The sequence below is a fragment of the Pseudophryne corroboree genome, chromosome 2 (genome assembly GCF_028390025.1).
Source record: "Pseudophryne corroboree isolate aPseCor3 chromosome 2, aPseCor3.hap2, whole genome shotgun sequence".
Lineage (NCBI taxonomy): Eukaryota > Metazoa > Chordata > Amphibia > Anura > Myobatrachidae > Pseudophryne > Pseudophryne corroboree.
The window spans coordinates 227,586,139-227,604,357 of record NC_086445.1 but is presented as its reverse complement, the minus strand read 5'-3'; the positions used below and the strand labels follow the sequence as shown (position 1 = coordinate 227,604,357).

At 42.9% G+C, this 18,219-nt stretch overlaps 1 protein-coding gene across 1 annotated transcript in view; it reads left to right on the top strand.

The window, feature by feature from the left end:
• SHMT2 (serine hydroxymethyltransferase 2) overlaps nt 1–17,986 on the top strand; it is a 157,039-nt gene extending 139,053 nt beyond the window's left edge. Inside the window, exons 9-12 of the mRNA XM_063952424.1 lie at nt 4,001–4,100; nt 5,593–5,748; nt 15,646–15,753; nt 17,625–17,986. Coding sequence (XP_063808494.1) covers nt 4,001–4,100; nt 5,593–5,748; nt 15,646–15,753; nt 17,625–17,752 — 492 coding nt within the window. The 3' untranslated portion in view covers nt 17,753–17,986. The remainder of the gene's footprint in view (nt 1–4,000; nt 4,101–5,592; nt 5,749–15,645; nt 15,754–17,624) is intronic.
• Nucleotides 17,987–18,219: the final 233 nt, after the last annotated feature.

Genomic DNA, 18,219 nt, shown 5'->3' with positions numbered 1-18,219 from the left:
AACACACGAGCAGTTTCTGCTAATAAAAATGATATGCAGCATGCCTATATTCGGGTGGTCTTCAGTATGCCGGCGGTCGGGCTCCCGGCGACCAGCATACCGGCGCCGGGAGCCCGACAGCCGGCATACCGACACTTATTCTCCCTCGTGGGGCTCCACGACCCCCCTGGAGGGAGAATAAAATAGTATGGCGCGCCACCGTGCCCGTAGCGTGGCGAGCGCAGTGAGCCCGCAAGGGGCTCATTTGCGCTCGCCACACTGTCGGTAAGCCGGCGGCCGGCCTCCCGGCGCCTTTATGCTGGTCGCCGGGAGGCCTGCCGCCGGCAGATCGTAGTGAACCCCTATATTCTTTGTGTATTAGCGGCTCTATTTGCGTCCAAAGTGAAACGTTTATGTTTTCCATGAATACACTAGCATAGCTTTTTGTATGCAAATGCAGTCGTAGTCACACACAGAATATAGGCATGCTACATATTATTTTAATCAGCAGTAGCTGCTTGTGCGTCCTATTGCAAAAGACGCTCGCTGCTACGGAGTCACACGGCACTCACGTGTTAAGTGTGACTTTTAGCGCACGGAGCAAAGCTGTAAGTAGACACATCTGTAGTCCTTCCAGTTTTCAGCAGGCTTCAGACAATGAAGCCTCCCCGTTAAGTTTGTTCCAAATGGTCCATGCTTTACGTATTAACGTGGAACGTACTGCGTCTTTCCAACATACATATTCCCTGTTAGTCGTAATTGATGCTCCAAATAGAGGCTGGACAGCCTCTAAAGGATCCATTGCAAGATGAGTTACAGTTGCCATTAGGCAGGCTTTATGTGTCCTCCAGTGTGATAGTTCCGGCCTCAATTCGGGCCCACTCGACCCCTGCGGTCTGAGCTTTTCTGGGCAGTATGACATGGAGCCTCGCTAGAACAGTTGTGCTGAGCAGCCACCTGGTCTTCCGTATGTACATTTACAAAGTTTTACTGTTTCCATACATTCGGCACTAGTGAGGCCAGTGTAGGACGGAACATTTTGAGAGCAGTCGTTTCCGATGCTCCCTCCCCTTTATTTGGCTTGCTTGGGTATGATCCCCCAGATGGCTGATTTAAAGAGAACAGGATTTTTACTCACCAGTAAAATCAATTCCTTGGAGTCCATCCATGGATTTCAGACTAATTTCTATTACTTGGGTTCTCAGTTCTTTTGTGAGTTTTCTCCAGGCTTGGTTAAACATTGGACTGCGGATCCAGGTTATGGGGAGGGGTTATATAGGGGGTGGGGAGTCAGTTTGAACTAGTTAGTGCCCGCCTCCAACCCATCTAAGGCATAACCCACAGGTAATGGAATCCCTCAGATGGACTTCAAGGAATTGATTTTACTGGTGATTAAAAATCCTGTTTTACTTAAGTTTTAGGTATTCTACAACTAATTACTGCAATCTGTCATGACTACAGAGCAATGTGGGTGAGCATACTACACTCCCATCTCCTCCCCGGGTATGCTGCCTGACCTGCTTGTTCCAGTCTTATTGTCTTCTTTATAAAGTGCAGAGAATAAGTCTTTTCCACAATAGCCAGAATGGGGCACACGGATGCAGGCTCGCCAGACTGCCTGTTGTCCACTTCTGTCCTCAACTGGTATAAAAGCTTATTTTGTTGTGTTCAGGACGCACATATATCATACTCGACAAAACGAAGGCCATTTATCTCATACTCAACAAAATGAAGGCCATTTACCATTCTGTACTGTAAAGTATTCCTGGAAGCAAGTTATCTGAGCTTATTTATACAAAAGCAGGTGAAATAACTAGGAAATGCTATTAGTCAAATTGTGATCACCTGGGACACTTGCAGCTACAAAACAGTCACCTCACACAATTACTCTCGCCACTTTACATCCACTGCACTACTCTGCAAAATCCCTACTGATGTCATCCAAAATTCATGCACCCTAAACATTAGATACTTACACAAATGCCCTCTTAGCCCTCTACTAGATCTACCTTTGACCTTAACTTCCAATCATCTGATTATAATTTCACATTTTCCCCTACAACATTTTTTCTATGCTCCTACTTACCTACCTACCGACCTACCTACCGACCTGTGCCATTCGCTATCTAATTGATATGTTCCACAGCCTTTAAATCTTTAAATTCTTAATAAAACCTATCTTGTTACAGGTGGGAGTACTGTAGGGTCTAGTATTATTTGCACTTGTAGACCCTTTTTGCTACCCCAATCTCAACTGCGAATTACTGTTCTCATGTTTGTCTAACCTAATGGGTAAATTGGTTATTAAATTGTATTGGTGTGCTGGTTCCATGCCTAAAATCTGTCAAAATCTGTAAAAATGTATGATCCATACCAGTTAGGATTCATTAGAAGATATAGCACTGAAACAGCCCTGGACTATTCAGTCCTAATCCTTCTGGGTCTGCAAGCAGCATTTGATACTGTGGATCAATTATGTGCCTGAAAAATTTCTGTGAATTGGATGGCACAGTCCTTAGCTGGTTCAAATAATTTATCACCGTCAGGTCACGGAGTGTTTCTTCTGAATTATCATAGTCACCAGCGTCACTGTTCCACAGGGTTCTACACCATCTACCATGCTTTTTACTGTATACATGTTACCACTGGGTGAAATAATCAGACATCATGGCCTGGTCTACCATTGCTATGCGGATGATACAAATTGTACCTGTCCTTCGCGTTGGGTACTGAGAACCCAGTGCCAATCCTAAGTGGCTATCTTGCGGAGTTATAGGACTGGATGAGTGCCAGTTGGCTGCAACTGAATGCTGATAAAACAGAGGTCCTTATGATAGGAGCTTAAAATCAAAAGACAAGGCTGCAGCATAGTCAACCAACTTGACTTGCATTTGCGGGTTCAGAATTAGAAAACACTGAATATATGCAGAATCTTGGTTTTGTCCTGGATCGTGGTTTAACACACAAACATCCGATATAAGCTACAATCAAATCCTCATTCTCTCATCTGAGGAACATAGCCAGAATCAAGCAGCTAATTCCATCAGAATATCTGCCTAAAATCATACATGCATTTGTATCCATCGCGCCCAGAGTACTGCAGTGCCCTCTACTGTGGTCTCCCATGAGAAGATTTGCATTGCTTGTAGGTGGTACAAAATGCAGCTGCCAGGCTGTTAACCAACCAGCCCTGTTACAGCCACATAACATCCATTCTCTACTCCTAGCTTCTGATTCCTCATTGTCCCTCTTGCTTACTGTGATCTGTAGATAAAGGACTATTAACATGGGATGCGGTTAATTTACCGGCTGTCGGGATCCTGGCGTTAAGGATATCGACACCAGAATCCCAACAGCCAGGCAAATGCTGGCAGCCGGAATCCTGATCGAAGCCCGGTATTCCTACTCGGGTGATGGTTCAAACCACCTCCGGAGGAGGAATATAATAATGTGGCGAGTGAAGCACGCCATTAGGCCTGATGCTTGGCGAGCACTGTAAGCTTGCGAAGGGGATCGCTGCCGGCATTCCGGCGTCTGTTTCCTGACTGCCGGGATCTCGACCGGCGGTTCATCATACCGAACGCATTAGCAGTACCTAGAATCTCCCTGAATTCATTTGGGGATCAACGGGATATGCTGCGCTATATAACAAACTATTAATGATATAAAAAAAATATTTGGATCGAGCTTTTAAATATGCATCTCCAATTCTGTGGAACTTGCTGCCCCGCACATTTCTAGAGGCAGCCACTCTAGAAACCTTTAATTTTACTATTTTACTAATGTCCCTTTAGGCCCCCCAAAAATAAAAAAATAAATACAACCCCAGTGCTTAGTTTTCTTTCCTCTTAAGCTTATTCTGTATCTTGTAGTGGTTTCTTTTTTTTAATTCTTTTTTTGTTTATACAAAAGTAAAACAGAGTCCTCCTTTTTGGATAAAATGCTATATAAATAACTTAATAATAATTAAAGAAATGTAGATAAGAATAACAGATGCACTGAAATATTTTTGAATCCACAGGCCAGTACTTCCATGTTCCGTGAATATGCCATACAGGTCCTTAAAAACGCCAAGTCTATGGCAGCAGCCCTACTCGAGAAGGGTTACACACTAGTATCAGGTATTGTAACCATGGATAGATCCACCATGCACATGTTGGATTATTTGATGAATTGTAGTGATTGTATCATTGTGGGGGTCTAATTTATTATGATGCTTGTTTTTTTCTTCCAAACATTATCTGCATTTTCACCCCCCAAGATCGCTGGTGTTTCCCAATTTCACCACATTGGGATAGCACTTGTGAAAAACCGCTGTCCTGGAGAAGCACTGCGATATGCTCCTCACCCTTCTCTCTCAAATGCAAAAGACTTCTTTGTAGCAGGTTTATTAATATGTGTATGTGCCAAGCCATGCATGTGCGTACAGGCAGGATAATGCAGAAAGAGAAATGCCAGGGGTTAGGGAGTAATGAATGGAGCTTTGCTTTTAGCATTAAAATGAAGGAGGAACCCTAAACAAATAAGAGATTGGTTGAGGCAAAAGCAATTTAAAATGGAGTTAGAGACACTAAGGGCAAGTACATTTAACACGGAGCCTGACCACTTGCAAAAAGACAAGTGTGTTCACCACAATTTCACAGCCCCATCTGTACCATATCTCCCCCCCCCGTAACCTGCAGCCCTATTTTTAATTGTGGGTACACTAAGATTGGGTAGTATCAGCACTAACCAGTTGGACTTCCTAGCTGCTGCCCAGGAGAGGAGAAGGGGAAGCGTGAGGAGGAAGCAGTGAGATCACACTTTTCACTGGTCTTTCTCCTCTCGCCATAATGCTATCAGTAGATGATGTTTTTTTTTTTTTTTCTTCTTTCCGTAAATCCCCCATTGTGCGCTATAAATGCCACAGAGAAATCCATGATTTAGCACTGGTTGATAAATATATACCAGCTTTTTTGTTGTTTTCTCTAGGTCCGTGGTTCCCAAACTTTGTCCTTAAGGAGGCCTAATGGTCCAGGTTTTAAGTATATCCATGGCTCAGCACAGATGGTTAATCATATTGACTGAGGTAGTGATTGTCACCTGTGGCCAAGCATAGATATACTTAAAACCTGGATCGTTAGTGCGCCTTGATGACCGAGTTTGGGAACCACTGCTTGAAGAAAGAGTTAAGTCTTTTTAATAAATAGACCACTAAATTACTAAAGCACTAAATTGTATAACATCCTTGCAGATCTAATATTCTAAAACGGTCTTGTCTAAAATTTTAAGAACGTGTTACATTTGCCACATGTTAAACTGTAAAAACTCAACTTGACCTGTTACTTAGCAGCTGTATTTTTGGTTTATTTGTTTTTATGTAATTATCTTGAAATCTATGTTCAGTCCTGTTAACGATTTTGAATACCAGACCAGTATAATTGATTTGTGACTTTTTATATCTTTTTTTTTTTTAATAAGTTTTTAACACAAGTATTTTTATATATGTATGTTTCACTCACCTTGATTTTTTTTTGTTTTGTTATTGTACAAAACTTATATAGAAAAAGTTATATAGAGAAGCTTAAATCTTTCATGAAGCCATCTTAGCTGCCTACTTTTTCTTTTTTTCAGGAGGAACTGATAATCATCTGGTTTTAGTAGACTTGAGACCCAAGGATATGGATGGTGCACGAGCAGAGAGGGTGCTAGAACTTGTGTCTATAACTGCCAACAAGAACACATGTCCTGGAGATAAGAGTGCTCTCACTCCTGGAGGTCTGCGGCTAGGTATGCATTTTCCCTCCTTTGAGTCTTTGGTGACCTCCAATGAACCATAAGATAAATGTAGCACAACTTGCTCATGTAAAAACTGTCATTGGAACGCTATAGGAAATAATGACGCAGTTTGTAGCAGGTTTCTTATTTTCTGTTGCAAAATGAATCCGTACTAAAATAAGCTTGGCACTAAAGGTTTCCTTTTAGAAATACATATAGGCTCTTTCGACTTATGTAGTTAATAATAAAAATTAAGGGGGATATCCAACTAACCTTGGTAAATCACCGCTGTTCCCCCAAGGCTATCCTATTAGCCCCTAACCTTTAGCACGTGAAGTAGAATCCCCAATAAGCAGCCCTTCAAGACCTGTTTTTCCAGCGATAACGCATGGGTAACTTATTCCAGATCCCATGAGTTATTGGGCGAAAAAGGTAATTTATCGCACACACCAGCAGCCACACACCAGCCTGCCTTTTCAGCCGCACCCACCGCCAGTCATTGTAAGTGGAGGTATGAGGAGAGGACAAGGAGGGCTGCGGTGTGACACCACAGAGTCTCACAGACCCACTCCCAGTGACAGTAGCACACAGTAAGCAGCTGCATGGTGTGCGGGGGTGAGCTGCTGCTGTCTGTCATTAGTAAGGGTGACTCGCAGTTGCGTGGTCTGTGGGTGAGGCATCATCACCATGACTGCCTTTCACTCATGCAGCCACACTTGTTCTTCACTAGTTGCCAGTAGTGCCACTGCCAGTCGGGACTTTGAGGGATGGGAGAAGAAGGGAGCCCTGCTGCTGCCAGCCTACCTATTGCCTGGGCCTACCTGGCAGTTCCTCGCAACATCGTCGCACTGTGGGCACCTGACCCCCTATTGCTCTTGGAGGAGGAGAGAGCCCTGCTGCTGCCTGGCCTGCAGACAGCTACTACCACCGCCCAGGCCAACGCGGAATGACAGTGCCTGCCTGCTGCTGAGTCCACTCCTGACTGAGGGGGAGATGTACTATGCAGTGAGCCAGTTGAGAAGTTGCCCATGGTAACCAATCAGCAATGAAGCAAAGGTGGGTATACACTGGCCGATATATCGGCCGTTTTCTTGAACGGCCGATATATCGCTGGTCCGATATATTGGCGCGTCGTTGTGTGTGTACGGACGGTCGGCCAACCGCCTGTACACATGCTGCTGCAGCCGGCGGTTATTGACAGCTGAATTGGGCGGGCGTGTGTACATGATGTCAGTCCCCGACAGATCGGGCAGTGTGTATGCACAGAACACTGCCCGATCCGTCCATAGATGTATATCAGTGTGTACCCACTTTTACATTTATAATTTGCATACTATAAAATTATACGGAGCAGCTGATTGGTTGCCATGGGCAACTTCTCCACTGACTCACTTCTCCATTCTTTTCACTGCTTAGTATATCTCCCCATGAGTCTGACTGTACCCTGCTTGCACTGACCACACTGTGGGCACCCCCTTGTTGCTATTCTGGAGTTAGTGGAGTTGTTTATTTGCAGGTAATCTTACAAACTTAAAAGAGAATTATATCCAAATATTTATTAATGTCTAACTACTATTATTTTTTGGCCAATAAAAGGGGTGATGTGTACACCTGCACAGGATCATTGCAATGTATTATCTATTCCCTTATTGTAATTACTACAATTGATTACACAATGGAGGTGTGCCTCAGAATAATGTACAACACAAAAAGAAAAAGCCAATTATATTTTAATAAAATTTGAGAAGTTAAAGAAGTCTCTTCTGACCAGTGTTCTACTCAAGGCAACCACATTTTCAGGCTTGGGACATAATTATATAATCTTTAAAATGTCACTTATTTTATTCAAATTCTTAGGGGGGTATTCAATTGTTTGAAAAGTCTGTTGAGTGTCTGTTTTTTCCTGTCTATTAGATAGGATAAAACAGATACCCAACTGACATTTCAAACAATTGAATACCCCCCTGTATGTCTCCAGTAAGAAAGCAAAAGATACAAAATAGTTGAAATACCTTTTTTAAGCATATACAGTATAGCTTGCTTTATACCCCTTTCACACAGAATGGCAACTTCCTGGGGGAAGCAGTTCTACCTGGTAATTTGCTGATAAACGCAGGTTCTTTTTCTGTGTGAAAGGGTCAACCCGGGTTGAAATTCCCAAGACTTCGACCCAATAATTTACCAGGGTTGAACCTTTCACACAGACAAAATACACGTTTTGATCCACAAATTACCAGGTAGAAATTCTTGGCCCGGTAATTTGCTTGACGGTGTGAAAGGTGGGTCAGGCAGGGGCCGGCAAAATTTCCCGGCACTGAAATGCCGGGTAATTCAGACATTTCTGTCTGAAATAGTAATTGTTGGAGGTTTTAATACGTTTATGTTAAGTATTCTATAGCAACATCCTAAGTCTGGACACTTGGATGCCCGGAAGCTGGCCAGTAGAGACGTAGGGGTCTATTTACTAAGCCTTGGATGGAGATAAAGTACCAGCCAATTGGCTCCTGTCATTTTCCAAACCCAGCCTGTGACAGGGCAGTTAGTAGCCGATTGGCTGGTACTTTATCTCCGTTCACTTTATCTCCATCCAAGCCTTAGTAAATAGACCCCTTATTTCGAAACTGCCCAGTAAATCGGTGACTGTCTATTTTGCTTTTCATATTGTACTTTTATTTCTGGTCAGCACCATTCTTTTGTAGGGTTGTCTTTATTACATATTGCTGATGTCTTGTCTGAGCTCAAGTGTAGTGAACTTGTTAAGAACATCAAGAAGCAGAAGCTGGCAGCTGTTCGGCATATCCAACCCGCTGTTGTACCAGTCATCCATCCTTAGCTTGAATGTAGAGTAGACAAAATCCAGGCACTATAGCACAGCCTCCTTAAATAAAATAAATAAATACTGACACCGCACAAAGTAAATATGCAATATTGATCCCTAGAAAATCGTGGAGGAGGGCAGAACAAAAAGCAACAAACAAGTAGAGGGTATCCTTTCTTTTTTGAAATAATTATCTTGAATTGATCTCTTCTCAACGTAGAATCAAGTGGATTTATAAATACAACTAAAATAACTCCATGGGGTATATTTACAAAGATTCGTGTTTTGGCCGTTTTGAAGGGTGTTTGAACTCGAATGTTATCGGGTGCATTTTACTGCAACTTTTTGAATCCTGATACGATCATTCACTAAGCTGCCGAGTTTTACACAATCGTTTTTTCCGATGTCGATGTGATTCGTAATATCAGGCAGTGTTTTACGGGAGTGATGAGTAAAACACTGCCTGACCAAACACAAGGAATCCCGGCCGGATCTGTGAGATCCATGCAGGGCTTCATTGTGTACCTTAAAAAGTTGATTAAAGTCTTTAAAAATCTGAAAAAAATTGCGTGGGGTCCCCCCTCCTAAGCACAACCAGCCTCGGGCTCTTTGAGCCGGTCCTGGTTGAAAAAATATGGGGGGGAAAATGACAGGGTTCCCCCCATATTTAATCAACCAGCACCGGGCTCTGCGCCTGGTCCTGGTTCCAAAAATACGGGGGACAAAAAGCGTAGGGGTCCCCCGTATTTCTGAAACCAGCACCGGGCTCCACTAGCTGTGGAGATAATGCCACAGCCGGGGGACACTTTGATATTGGTCCCTGCGACCGTGCCATTAAAACCCCAACTAGTCACCCCTGGCCGGGGTACCCTGGAGGAGTGGGGACCCCTTCAGCCACCCAAGGGCCAGGGGTGAAGCCCGAGGCTGTCCCCCCATCCAAGGGCGGCGGATGGGGGGCTGATAGCCTTGTGTGAAATTGTGAATATTGTTTTTAGTAGCAGTACTACAAGTCCCAGCAAGCCTCCCCCGCAAGCTGGTACTTGGAGAACCACAAGTACCAGCATGCGGTGGAAAACCGGGCCCGCTGGTACCTGTAGTAGTAGTAGTAGTACTACTACTAAAAAAAATACCCCAATAAAAACAGGACACACACCGTGACAGTACAACTTTATTACATACATGCACACCAACATACACACATACTTACCTATGTTCCCACGAGGCTCGGTCCTCTTCTCCATGTAGAATCCTAGGGGTACCTGTGAAAAGAATTATACTCACATAATCCAGTGAAGAATCCGGCCTTTGAATAATCCACGTACTTGGCAAAAAAAAAAAAAAAACGGAAACCCGACCACGCACTGAAAGGGGTCCCATGTTTACACATGGGACCCCTTTCCCCGACTGCCAGGACCCCCCCTGACTCCTGTCAAAGAGGGTCCCTTCAGCCAATCAGGGAGCGCCACGTCGTGGCACTCTCCTGATTGGCTGTGTGCTCCTGTAGTGTCTGTCAGGCAGCACACGGCACAGATACAGTGGCCTATGCGCTCCATTGTAGCCAATGGTGGGAACTTTGCGGTCAGCGATGAGGTTACTTTCGGTCAACCGCTGACCGCAAAGTTCCCACCATTGGCTACAATGGAGCGCATAGGCGCTACATTGTATCACTGCCGTGTGCTGCCTGACAGACACTACAGGAGCACACAGCCAATCAGGAGAGTGCCACGACGTGGCGCTCCCTGATTGGCTGAAGGGACCCTCTTTGACAGGAGTCAGGGAAGGGGTCCTGGCAGTCGGGGAAAAGGGGTCCCATGTGTAAACATGGGACCCCTTTCAGTGCGTGGTCGGGTTTCCGTTTTTTTTTTTTTTTGCCAAGTACGTGGATTATTCAAAGGCCGGATTCTTCACTGGATTATGTGAGTATAATTTTTTTCACAGGTACCCCTAGGATTCTACATGGAGAAGAGGACCGAGCCTCGTGGGAACATAGGTAAGTATGTGTGTATGTTGGTGCGCATGTATGTAATAAAGTTGTACTGTCACGGTGTGTGTCCTATTTTTATTGGGGTATTTTTTTAGTAGTAGTACTACAGGTACCAGCGGGCCCGGTTTTCCACCGCATGCTGGTACTTGTGGTTCTCCAAGTACCAGCTTGCGGGGGAGGCTTGCTGGGACTTGTAGTTCTGCTACTAAAAACAATATTCACAATTTCACACAAGGCTATCAGCCCCCCATCCGCCGCCCTTGGATGGGGGGGACAGCCTCGGGCTTCACTCCTGGCCCTTGGGTGGCTGGAGGGGGGGGGACCCCTTGATTGAAGGGTTTGCCACTCCTCCAGGGTACCCCGGCCAGGGGTGACTAGTTGGGGTTTTAATGGCACGGCCGCAGGGACCGATCTCAAAGTGTCCCCCGGCTGTGGCATTATCTCCCCAGCTAGTGGAGCCCGGTGCTGGTTTCTGAAATACGGGGGACCCCTACGCTTTTTGTCCCCCGTATTTTTGGAACCAGGACCAGGCGCAGAGCCCGGTGCTGGTTGATTAAATATGGGGGAACCCCTGTCATTTTTCCCCCCATATTTTTTCAACCAGGACTGGCTCAAAGAGCCCGAGGCTGGTTATGCTTAGGAGGGGGGACCCCACGCATTTTTTTTTCAGATTTTACACTAAACAGACCCTTTCCCATAGATAACCATGCACAGATCTCACTGATCCGTGCATGGTTATCCAAACTCGACTGGAAAAAGCAGGTCTATTTTATTGCTGCTTTTTTTAACGAATCGAAAAAAAACAGACCCGCACTTGAACTAACACCCAAATACGAATGAATAGTGAATGCCCGTATTCTATGAAATAACAGCCGCGTTTGACCGATGGTCTATTCATTCGTATTTGTGAACGTTGTCATTCAGACCATTACAAATAGTCCAAACACTGCCGAGATTGGTGCTTAGTGAATTCCCGGATTGGGACTTAGAAAAAAAAACACAAATCGGGCAAACTCGATTTTTTTAGTAATTATTGGCCCATATATAGATCTGGACAGATTCTGCTTATACACCTAATGGATAGTGATTAAAAATGAATCACACCTCATTCCATCTGGGGATTTTTGTCAAATAAACATTTTTAGAATAGTTTTAAGTGTTGCTAAAGATCTTGCAGTTATCACCTGTCTGCTGAATTCTTTTAATTTGCAGTTACAGTATCCCACAGCTATCCCTGCAATATAGACAGTTATATATATATATATATATATATATATATATATATATATATATATATATATAAATATATATATATATATATAAATATATATATACAGCATAATACTGGAACTGGCAGTCCAGATGTAGTAAACAAGGTGCATTTGTCAGCTGTGTACAGTAGTGTTTTATATTGGTAGATTGTCGATCTAAAAATATGAAGATCAACAATTGATAGCTGTGATGTAAGCTGCATTTGGTACTTGGATGTCTATGTACTAAGCCTTGGAGAGAGAGAAAGTGGACAGAGATAAAGTACCAGCCAGTCAGCTCTTAGCTGCCATGTTATAGGCTGTGTTTAAAAAATGACCGGAGTTGGTTGGCTGGTACTTTAACCCCATCCACATTATTTCTCTCCAAGGCTTAGTACATAGGCCTGGTGCATTATGGGAAGATCACCTAATGGCCTCGTCACCTTGCGACAAGGTAATGGGTACTGGAAGGATGTGGTGAATGGAGGATAGTCCCTTTTAGATTAACTAATTGAAGAAACAAACTTCAGAGTTAAATAATTTGATATTTAGCGTAAGCAATCAAACCCCACAAGGTAGTGAACATATGTTGCACTATGCTCTGTTCTGCATACCATACATTAAATACAAATATATTGGTCTTCTACATTACAGACATAGTATCTAAGACCCATCAGTCATATGTTGCTTTGCATTCTTTATACTAAGGGGCCCTTTGCTATAAGTCCATCTTCTCTTATTCTCTGTGTACCCCTACAGGAAAATTAATGCATTTTTGCCTGGAGAGTTCCTAAAGTAAGAGTAGTCTCTTGCAGGGCGGAATTGGTGTAATGGTGTCTTTAAGTAATCTAGTTGAGTGAATTTGTGTAGGCGGTAGGGTGTATGTAACTATGGGCACTGATGACACAATAGCAACCCTAAATGGCTGTCTATCTGAGTTCCAGGAGTGCATGAGTGCCAGTTGGCTGCGACTGAACCCTGATAAAACAGAGGTCCTTATGATAGGAATGCAACATCAAAGGACAAGACTGCAGCATAGCCAACCAACTGGTCTTACACTTGGGGATTCAGAATTATAAACCACTGATCGTGTGCTGAATCTTGGCGTTGTCCTGGATGGTGGCTTGATACTTAAACATCAGATATCAGTCACAATCAAATCCTCATTCTTTCACCTGAGAAACATAGCCAGAATCAAGCACTTAATTCCCTCAGATCTGCCCAAAGTCATACATGCATTTGTATCATCTCTATTGGACTACTGTATTGCCCTCTACATTGGTCTCCCAGCAAAACAATTGCACCGCTTACAGCTGGTGCAAAACACAGCTGCCAGGCTGTTAACCAACCAGCCCTGTTCTAGCCATATAACACCCATCCTCTACTCCCTTCACTGGCTGTCTGTACGATTGCGAATCATCTTCAAGATTGGCTTACTGAGTTTCAAAGCATTACATGACCAAGGCCCAAGGTACCTGAAGCAGCTTCTGATTCCATACTGCCCCACTCGAATACTGTGATCTGTAGATGAAGGAGTTTTAGCAGTACCTAGAATCTCCTGTAATTCATCTGGGGGTCGAGCTTTTAGTCATGTGGCTCCGACTCTATGGAACTCACTTCCCGCACAGTGCGAGAGGCCCCAACTATAGAATCCCTCAAAAATAGATTCAAGACTTTCCTGTTTACTCAAGCATTTCCATAATGTCCCGTAGTATCTACATGCTTCTGTATTTTATGAAAAGCTGTTCTGTACTTCATTATTTTCTGTACTATATTATGCTATGTATCTGTTAAGCGCCTTGAGTCCTACTGTAGAAAGAGCGCTATATAAATAAAATTATTATTATAATATATTATAACAAGTGGTTTATCAAAGCCGCTCATCAAGTGACTTTCACCAATAGTTTCAGAACGGCAACAAAAATAAATGGTAAACAAGCCTGGTTTTGCATTTATTTCCTTTGCCATTGTAAAATGATCGGTCAACGCTGCTGATTGGTGGATTTGATAAACTGCTCATAAGTAAATCTATATACACAGGTTCTAAATCTAGGGATACATCAAATAGAAATACAAAATGTGATCAAATGTATGAACAAATAATAAAACATACACAATTGTTAAGGGATATTTTGAATTAAAACTTTTAAATTAATAAGGTGAACTGCAGCTTGCCATATATTTCTGCATAGCTGCAGGGTATTAATCAGAGTAACCACCATGTGCAGCACGGATAGCAGCTAGAAGTGCAGAACTGTCGTTTTAGTAGACCCCAGGTTAATTTTAACCGTGAGCTTCTACACTGTAGCGTGTGTCGGCCCTCACGTAACCTTGTAGCCGACGTTCACCTCTCACATCAGTGGTGCACTGCAGTTCCCACGATGGTTATTCGGAATACTGCCATTTGTCCAGTCACTATACACCTTCACCACAGCAGCGCGCGAACAGTTCACAAACTGCGCTGTTTCAGAAATAACCGCCAGCCTTGGCCCGAAAGCTGAATTATCTTTTTTTTCTTTTTTTTACTTTGAATAAATTGCCCCTTTTACCCATGACATCAATGAGTGATATATGCGCAGATGGCCTATTGCACACCTTATGCACCCACCAAACCAGCACATGACATGTGACGTACTTCATGGGCTACGCTCTGCCGATGTCATGTAGGAGTTGCTCATCATAATGTGACTCAACCATGATCTATATAATAAAATGAGTCTGTACACTGGGAGGGACTTAAGGGGTAATTCAGAGTTGATCGCAGCAACAAATCTGTTAGCAGTTGGGCAAAACCATGTGCACTGCAGGTGGGGCAGATATAACATTTGCAGAGCGTTAGATTTGGGTGGGTTATTTTGTTTCTGTGCAGGGTAAATACTGGCTGCTTTATTTTTACACTGCAGTTTAGATTTCAGTTTGAACACACCCCACCCAAATCTAACTCTCTCTGCACATGTTATATCTGCCCCCCCTGCACTGCACATGGTTTTGCCCAACAAATTTGCTGCTGCGATCAACTCTGAATTACCCCCTTAGTACGCGATAAAGGGGTACTAGAATACTATATTATAAACATCAGATATCTTTCTGCTGATGATTTAGATGGTAATTGGTTAACAAGTACAAACACTTGTGTTACATGATAAAATACGCTCTAGATAACATACTGTACTCCAGGTCTATAGAATGGATAGTACACTACAAAAGCTTTCAGCAAGCCTTTATTTTTCAACTATCCAAATCTGGCTATCTGCCTATTTGTGGTCGTGTTGTAAATTATTTGTATTTGTGACGGACGCCATGCAAAATGCATATGATAGAAGCATCTTTATGTTCTAATACACTAGGACATTGATAAATCTTCAGAGACATAAGTATAGCACTGTATTATAATGGTTTCAAAAAATATGTAATAATTTTCAAGGTAACTTTACAAGATAAGTGAAGGTCAGGTCAGTAGAAGAATTGATCTAACATTGGGTTATGTAGATGCAGGAAGCACCCACCAGGGCCCTGTTTAATCAATACTCGATGAAAGAAGAGTCCTTCAGCGAAACCATGTAATGTTCCAGACGTATCCTTCAGAGCCCGGCGCGTGAGTGAGTACAGCAGGCTGCCCCTGTCCAAGTCTTTCAGATACTTTCATTCTATTTTCATGTATCTACTTTTATTGGAATAAAGAGATGAGGAAGTCACACGCAAGTTTGTACACCAATAAGAGCAATAACTACACAAAAGTAAAAATGGGATTTGCTTTATATGTGCTAATATAGCAAATGCTGTGTGCAGTAGAGATGGTCTCACTGTGAAACATTGCTTCTCTGCTTATGTCCGTATTCCTTGTGTTTTTCTGTAAGGTGCCCCTGCTCTTACATCCCGGAACTTCAGAGAGGCCGACTTTGAAAAAGTGGTTGATTTTATTGATGAAGGTATCCAGATTGGGCTCGATGTGAAGAGCAAGACATGTGAGTGCAGACTGAAGACTTGATAAATATTCATGTATATATATAATCCAATTAGTCAGTGAGAAGAAATGGCAGTTATAGATTCTGGCCCAGTTGTGGAAATATGTGGACAGCTATAGATCAGCCACTCGCCAAATCTCACATACATACCAGTCCTACCTGAAGGTTAAAAAAAGAAGATTCTTTATTAACTTTTACATCTTACGATACTGAGCATCTTTTGGTTATTTCACAGCTGTAAGTGTAGATACTATTTATCTAATTGTAAACCCTCAGCGTCATTTTCATCCTGTGGAGGGACGCTGGGCCACAGCAGCTCTTTTTAGGCCTGTGGTATTCAGTGTGCGTGGTTTGTATTGGTTTATGGAGGGGCCGCTGTGTGCACATAAGGTGACTTTTTTTGTGCTGTTGACAGTATGTTGTACACCATATAATCACAGATGCGGTGTTGGTCATTCAGTGTAGAATAGTAGGGGGCTATGGAGAGAGTGTTTGCGGTGTCACTTTGCATGGAATATGACAGTTGTGACAATGGACACCAGCCTAAGGGGCCGGGGCTGTCTCCCTACACCTAACTGACACTAAAGTAATGGATATGACTGTAGCCAGGAGTGCGTTACCAGACCAGATCGTATCCAATACGTCAGTGCGGTGTCCCCCATCTGTATGAAGGAAATGCAGAACAGACTTCCTTCTCCTGCTGCGGCCCCCTGGGAGTGATGATGCAGTCTGTGACCCCCCAACATCACTCCAGAAATCGCTCCCTAGAATGCTGTGTAAGTGCCACTTTCGGGCACATGCGCTGGTACTAAAAGTGCAAGATGGGGTGCATAGTTCCCCCTCCAGCACAACTATGCGTGGGCAGAGATCAGCTGCAGAAGGGGAGGGGGGGGTCTAATGATTAGTCCTCAGTGCCTGCGCTCTCTGTGTTGAGGTCGTGTGGATGAAACTGTGGGCTCACTCATGTACAAGCCACCTTTAATATAGTTGTCCTCGCTTATATTTATACTTTGTCAAATAAACCCATGAACAGCACAGAAGTTAGAAAAATGTGTTAATCCAAAGTTTCAGGAAGGCATGCTTCCTGAAACTTGATTTAAATTCATCTGTTGTGGGCATTTAAGTTGCCACAAAAAGGTAAAATAGAATTCCATGAAAGATGTTGGCAGAATAGAAAGGACAGAAGGCATTGCTAGGGCTATATTTACAGATTCTAAATTGACCCGACCAGGAACTAGTAATTGTGCAGTAATTTGCTCATTGCGCTTTTTCAAATACTGTCTTCTCCATGGTTCTGATTGCACACACCAGTTATACGGAAACATTCTCTGCTGCCCGAGGCCTCTGCTCTCTTGGTAAATACAGCCATGAAGATCATGGCTTTCTTACTGCCCATATTTACTAGCTTGTTGACAAAATCTCTCCTCTTTTTTTCATTATGTAATTTCAAAAAATGCTAAGTTAGTGCTTTCGTGCTCATCCTTATTTGTATTTGTTCTGGTGGTGTTATGTGAGAATGTACATTTTAAAATAATGAAAATGAAGGATCGCTACTTACAGACTAAACAAATCTGCCCAGCCACAGTTCTCAGTGTTTCTCCAGTTCACTGGAAGCTACTTTCTCATCACGTAAAATAACAAACATCTCTGGGAACCGAAACATTCATTGATACAGTCTGAATCAAGTTTCACGGGAAATTGTGATTTTTAAACTTGATTTGTTTTTGTTTATTTTCATCCTAATGTTGTGGTTGCACTAATAATTTACTTTACTCTGAAAATGCATGTCATTTATGCAATAAAATGTGCAATACTTAATTTTAATTTTTTTAATAAAAAAAAATGTTGGCTGTGTTTGTTTGTTTTTCCAGCCAAGCTCCAAGATTTCAAGAATTTTCTTCTTGAAGACCACGACACAGTGCAGCGGATTGCAGATCTACGTCAGCGTGTAGAGAAATTTGCACGTGTGTTCCCTATGCCAGGATTTGAGGAACGCTAGACATCTGACTTCTCATGAGGAGAAATCTGGACCATACTGCTCTCTGCCATCTCCTGTCCTGTCTCTTTAATAAAAACCTCTCCATTTACTTACATCACGTTACATTCTTCATGCGCCTTTCCTCTCTCCTCTGATTGTGGTGCAGCCCACTTCCACCACGACTTCAGATGCTCACTTTCATTCAGTAACGTGTAGACTCAGTGTCTAGGGACTCAATAAAAGCAGTAACATCCACTGTGTTGCCGAAATTCCCTCTTTTCATTTTGCTGTTGATTTACAACATGGTAACTATCAGAATATTTACTATGTGGGAGTCCTATTGATTTATTTTTGTATATTTTCATGTTCTTTATTCAATTGCGTTATTGAATGAGCACAAAAAATTGTATATTGTATTTGTTAGATATACTGTGCTGACCTAACCTCAGGGTGTAATACTCAGATTTAAGATCTACTATCTGGAATGC